This window comes from Spermophilus citellus, assembly GCF_964194105.1.
Source record: "Spermophilus citellus genome assembly, chromosome: X".
Taxonomy (NCBI): Eukaryota; Metazoa; Chordata; class Mammalia; order Rodentia; family Sciuridae; genus Spermophilus; species Spermophilus citellus.
This window is the reverse complement of record NC_138190.1, coordinates 118177967-118184830: the sequence shown is the minus strand read 5'-3', so window position 1 is coordinate 118184830 and position 6864 is coordinate 118177967. Positions and strand designations below refer to the sequence as shown.

Here is a 6864-nt window from a genome sequence, read left to right as displayed (position 1 = left end):
TATAGTGCACACTGTGTACCAACAGCAAGTGAAAAATTCAAAGGCCCCTTATGTGATTGTTTCACCAAAACATATTCACAAATATCCATGCAGAAATGTATTTAGTTATTCTCCAAGGTCTGGATTTGCATGTGGATGTATTTTAGCTCCCAGCCCAAACTCTGTGTGGTAAAATTAATCCTTGGAGCTGCTGAATTATAACGCTGAAGGTTTCCATTGTAGGTCCCAGTGTTAGTCACAGCCCTAGATTTATGAACTCATAAAACATTAACTGCATTTCTCTGTGATTTGTGTCTTATTCTGTATTTCACACATGATGTATAAGTGAAGTAACGCTATCCCCAGATGACATCAATGCCCTGATAAACCTGTAAAATTGCTCTTGTATTTAACTGTCTTCACATCCTAGTGATATAAAAACTGAATGATCTGAAGATGAACAGAGAATCTGTAGAATTCAGCTGGGCATGGTGACTCATGCCTGTAATTCCAATAACTTGGGAAACTGAGGCAGAAGATCATAAGTTCAAGGCCTAGGCAACTTAGTGAGATCCTGTCTCAAAATTTAAAATAAAAAAGTGCTGGAGTATAGATCAGTGGTAGAATGGAAGGAAGGAAGGAAATCTATAGATTTCATAGGGCTATTTTTTTTTGCTGTCCTAAGATGGAAGTGATACCCCCTGATTACCAGTGAACAGTGAACAGTGAAGCAGGACCAGCTTCCCCAAATGTTGAAGTTTGAACACCAGAGAATAGGCAAGTGTGGAAAGCAAATTTTATTTAAATAATAGTAACACAGGGCTGAGGATATAGCCCAGTTAGTAGATTGCTTGCCTCACACAAGGCCCTGGGTTTAATCCTCAGCACAAAATAATAATAATAATAATAACAACAACAACACAGTCTTCTCCCAGGAGGAAGAAGGGGTCATAGTAAGTATCCTGATATCCCAAAAAGCAGGAATTTCCTGCCCCTTTTATATTTTTAGATTTTCTTTGTTCCCCTGTGTATGTGACTAGCCCCAGGAGACACTGGTGGGATGGCCAAAAGGTGACAAACAGATGGGTTGGAAGGGCCAAAGGTGGAGTGGTCCTATGGAGGAAGGGAGTGGCAGCCCAGGAGACATTAATTTAAAACTCTTGCAACTCCCTATAGGGAAGAACAATTCCTGGGACAGGTTACCTTACCAATAAATAGGGGCAGGAGCAGGGGAAAGGGCTTGGGAAGGAGGAAAGAGAAAAGGCAGCATTTGATTTTCTTTCCAACCAGCCCCTACATTCCCAATCAGACCAAATTATTTATTATCTATATTGACTATCTTTTTGTCCCCTAGCTTCAGAAGGGTGTGAGTGGGTCAAAGCCCAATATTAGCTACTGAGCACCATAAGCAGAAGTTCAGGTAGGATGACTAGGCTTACCTACTGATCTCCAAAGAAATTTTAGTTTCTATTTTATTTTCTCACATTTCCTTCAAGCCAAGTGCACACATATCTTTGAGGGAAAATTATTATTGATATTTGTAATAGCAAAGTCTGCTGCAGTTGGACAATATTCCAAACAACCATCACTCAACTCCAGAACCACTTGGCAGCATTACATTTCACTAAACCTGCACTATGGTCTGAAAGTTTGTGCATCCCCCAAATTCTTATGTTGAAATTTAATCAGCAATGTGATGGCACTAGAAGGTAGGTGCCTTTGGGAGGTGACTATGTCATGATAGGCAAATCCTCATGAATGGGACAGGGGCCTTATGCAAGAGGCTCAGGAAAGCTGCTTTGCCTTTGTTTTGTTTTTATACTGAGAAATGAATACCAAGAGGTAATTTACCACCAACCACTAAGCTACATCCTCATTCTACCTTTGGTTTTGAAACAAGGGCTCACTAATTTCCCAAGGCTGGCCTCAAACTTACAATCCTACTACCTCAGCCTCTGAAATTGGTGGGATTACAGGCATGTGCCACCAGTCCCAGCTTACTTTTTGTTATTCTTAAATAGATGGGCTCTCCCTATGTTTTACAGGTTGACCCTGAACTCCTGGGCTCAATGATCTTTCTGCCTGAGCCTCCTCTGTGGCTTCAACTACAAGTCCACACCACCATATCTGGTTTGGCTTTGCCTCATTCACCAAATGACAACAGAACTAGAAGGCACCATCCATGAACAACAAAGCAGCCTCTCACCAGACAATGAATCCTCAACATCTCAATTTGGTACTTCCCAGCTTCCAGGACTCTCAGAAATGAATTTAAAAAAAAAAAAACAGAAAAAAAAACTGCTTTTTAAAAGTGACCCAGCTTATGCTACTTTGTTATAGCTACCCAAGCAGGCTAAAACTCTTTGGCTACAGGTGATGTAGGACAGGTGAGGCTGGACACCTGAAGAATTTTTAGAAAGTAGATTTATTTAGCTGCAGTGGTTCAGAGGGTGCTAATGCCCAAAAATCTCTGGGCCCCGAGTCTGTAAATTCTTTTAGATTTATAGTCAGTGTTGTTTACATGGCAGTGGATGGGAATAGTTACTCTTTGTCCCACTTTCTTAGGCTAGACAGAGGTTTCACAAGTTTTGTCTGCAAACCTGGCATTTACAAGAAAGAGGAAGCTACAAACCACAATGCCCTCTGCAGAAACTGTTGCTGATATCCTGTTGAAGCCCTTTGTAAAAATCTTTTTGACAAGAAAAGATGCTTAATTATAGCAAGTCTTTTGGGTGGGAGTACCTGGTCTGCTTCATAGGGACCTTACATAACTGATATGAAAAGCTGTCTCTCTAGAACAGAAAGGTGATTTCTCATGTTTGTGAATTTGGTCAGCAAATTCAAAAGGGTCAAAAGAATATAAAATTGAACAAAGCATTACTGTAATTTCACCTTTTCACAAAGTCAATCTCAAGCTAGCCAATCCTCATGGCCAAAAAAGAGCCATGGGCATAAAGAATTTCCCAAGATCACAGAATAGGAAGTGGGAAAAGGATAAGAGAGCAAGTGAAAAAAAGAGGGCCATAACAGGCAGTAGAGACTCATCTCTGGATGCTTTAAACAAAGTAAAGTGGATGACAGTTGAAGGGCCAGCTAGCAGAGCAGTGCTAGGAATTCAAAAGGACAAAACAACCTCATCCAAGCTCCTTGCTATGTAATTTACCAATCAAACAAGACACTTTGAGGAATAAACATACAGCCTTAATAATTACATTAAAACTAAAAGTGTATATTGAAGTTATCTCTGGCAGGCTGGGACATACAGTCAATCTTTTTATATAAGGTCCTCAGTGATCAGGCTTCTACATGCTTCTTTATACTCAGCCTCTTCTGTGAAGCAGAAGCCTGTTCCCAGGCACCTCTGCTAATCTAAGTATAACAGAACCAACTTCTTTCCAACAAAGCTCTTGTTGATGTGGCATGTGCCACACAAGAGCCCTAAAAATCCAATATAGGATATTATGGCCTGCTGCTTAACCCAATAGTGCTCCTAATGTCCTTTTCCTTTGGGCTCTGATATTTCTTTTACCACACCTTCCAGGCGTTAGTCCTATATTACGTTCATGTGCCTGAATTCTTAGAGGTTCTTTTCCAAGAGTCTCTGTGGTCCTTTATTTTTTTTTTTTTTTGCTTTGTAATCAGTATATTAAGGAGACATTCATACATTTCAAGAATTGCTTAAATTCTGATATCCAGATTTAAGCATGTGAACATATGATGACTTTTAAACATACAGTTAAAGCTATTCATCATATTTGCTAGACTACCAACATCAAATTACAGTTACTTTGGAGCATAAGTCAAATGGTTTAAGTCTGTAACATACCTAAGGAACACCTTCCTATATTATACATGCAAACTACTTTTCCATGTATAGGTCTCTTCATTTTAATTTCTATGTTATCCAGCTCTGGATTTCACTACCAGGGCTTACCATGGTCCAAAGAGAAGGGAAAAATGTAACCAGGACTGGTCAACACAATTTTGTATATATGTGTATGTATATATATATTTTTTAAAAGATGGCACAATAGAAGGGAATGCAATTCTACAAGTGCAAGCCCTTAAGAAGCAGCATATAATGATAAACCCCATCTTTTGAAAGGTATCATTTCTTTCACTGATACCAGAAGCAAAATTATACATTATGTCACCTTCAAGTAAGTTGAGGCAATAGAATGCAGAGTCATCACAAGAGTCCCACTTAATACAAATGACTAGACAGACCAACACTCCTCTACAAATTAAGTTTTCTTTTTCTGATTGCAAGTTAAATACAGAGTTTTAATTTTATAGCTTAACAATGAAGGGTCATACACTGAAATCAACACATATACCTAGTATTTCTAAGTTTGTCCACATACACAGCTGAAATCAATTACAAGGTATGGCCTAACAGATGCTAGGGGAACTTTTTTAAAAGTAGTCTTTACAGGTATTAAACAACTTCTTGCACACTGAAGTCATCATACATACAGGGCAAAGTCAGAGCTTTTATATTTGCGTTTATTCTTCATTTAACTTTTAAAACACTACTATAATTGAATATTAAAACAAAAACAATAGCAAGTAATGAGCATATTATGATTATAGTCCTTCACTCATTCACTACTGCATATAAAATGCCTGCAGTGAGTGTTATTCACTGGCCCCATTAAGAGGTTTGACACTGAACACCACCTCTGGGATGATGTTCATCATCCTCATATGCTTCTCCATTATAATGGCGCCGTCTTTCCTGATTTGGATCAAAGTCCACCAGTTCTACCTGATCCATTTCATCAGTCTCTTCCACTTCCTTCCTCTCAGGTAGGAGTTTTTCCAGCAAAGAGAGTTTGTCAGAAGACAGAAAGCCATTTTCAGGAAAGTTTACCTTAAACTCGATGATTAGGCGACCCTTTTCATATGGTCTACGATAAATTGGCATACCTTCATTTAGCACACACTTTATATCTCCATGCTTGACAATCTGACCTGGATGAGAGGTGATGACTATGGTTCGATTATCAAGAGTAGATATTGGCTTCTGGAAGCCACATAATGCTTCCACCAGCTGTATGTCCATACACATGAAAAGGTCTTCTCCTCGTCGAGTAAAAACAGCATGGTCCTTCTGATCTAATACAATGATAATATCTCCTGGTTCCAGTCCTGGCTCTTGGTCTCCTTCACCATGGAATGTTAACTTCTGTCCATCTTTCATGCCTTTGTCAATATGAACTTCCAGAATCTTCTTCTCTCGAACTATCTTCCTTCCATTGCAGCTTTTACATCTATCTTTAGGACTGATCCGTTCCCCATGGCCCTGGCACTCCATGCACACAGACTGAATTTGCTGAACCATTCCAGGTCATATCTGATGAATTCTTATTTGCATTCCAGTACCTCGGCAGTTGGGACAGCACTCTACTGCTCCTTTCTTACCACCTCGGCCTTCACATTTGTCACAAATCACATTCTTTTGCAGAGCCAGTTTTCTTGTTGCACCATTATATAAGTCTTCTAATGTTACTGAGAGCTGGTGCACAACGTTTTTACCTCTCCTTTCTCTCTGCATCCTTCCTCCTCCTCCAAAAAACATATCAAAGATGTCCATGGGGGAGCCAAAACCACCACCTGCTCCACCCTCCTTAATTGCCTGTTCTCCTCCTTTGTCATATAATTCCCTTTTCTTGGCATCAGAGAGAACTTCATAAGCTTGAGAAATCTGTTTAAACTTTTCACCTTCATTTGGATTCTTATCAGGGTGGTACTTCAAAGCCAGTTTTCTGTAAGCCTTTTTTAATTCTTCCTGGGTGGCATTGGGTTTGACCCCCAAAACATCATAGTAAGTGGTTTCTTTCACCATTTTCTACAGCCGGTGAGCGGGCTGGGGCCGTTGTGAGGGAGTGGGAAGGAGCGCGTAACTGTGTGCAGCCCGGGCAGCCGCTGCTCCTCCGCCTCTCACCGAGCGTTCTGGAAAGTTCCGCCCTCTGTGGTCCTTTATAACAAATAACTGACTCCTAACAAATATACCTCAAAGTGCTTAGATATATCTAATTAGTAAGGTAATAACCCTACAAGTGAGGAAAACCCAATGATATCCCTATTTTTACAATTTAATTAACCAAAACTGAGAGGTTAAAACTTGCCCAAAGACCAATTTAAAAAGTACAGACAATCGAAAAAATGAGAAAGTACATACCTGTAAACCCAGCAACTCAGGAGGCCGAGGCAGGAGGATCACAGGTTCAAGGTCAGCCATAGCAACTTAGGGAGACCCTAAGCAACTTAAAGTTACCCAGTCTCAAAACAAAAAGAAAAATAAGAAAATAAGGAGAGAAAAAGAGAAAGGAAGAAAGAAAGAAAGAAAGAAAGAAAGAAAGAAAGAAAGAAAGAAAGAAAGAAAGAAAGAAAGAAAGACTGGAGATATACTTCAGTAGAAAGTAGAAAAGCACCCCAGGGTTCAATTGCTAGTACCCTCCCTTGCAAAAAAAAAAGTACAGAGGCAGGCCATAGTATAAGTCTAGCAATTAGTACAGGGATCTCTGTACTCAGTAATAGGGAAATTGCAAGAAATAATCAGTACATTTTATAAATGAAACATAATGAATTCAGCAAACTAGTTGTATGAAGATAAAATAAAAATGTATAACATCTTTATATCTTCACTCTTACAGTGTCAAATATTCAGTAGACGTGTAATATACACCTGTTAGCAGTCTAGCTCATACAAAGAACCAGGGATGCATTTCATGAATGTAAATGAACTCCGAAATACAGCATTTAAGAGTATATTGTGGGGGGAGGCTGGGGTTGTGGCTCAGTAGAAGAGCACTTGCCTGACGCATGTGAAGCACTGGGTTCGATCCTAAGAACCTATAAAAATAAAGGTATTGTGTTCAC

At 39.5% G+C, this 6864-nt stretch overlaps 1 protein-coding gene across 1 annotated transcript; it reads right to left on the bottom strand.

Moving 5' to 3' along the window:
• Positions 1-3613: 3613 nt before the first annotated feature.
• LOC308639857 (dnaJ homolog subfamily A member 1-like) lies at positions 3614-5944 on the bottom strand. The gene has a single exon (XM_081278183.1). The coding sequence runs from the start codon at positions 5321-5323 to the stop codon at positions 4634-4636; it is 690 nt and encodes a 229-aa protein (XP_081134309.1). The 5' UTR covers positions 5324-5944; the 3' UTR covers positions 3614-4633.
• Positions 5945-6864: the final 920 nt, after the last annotated feature.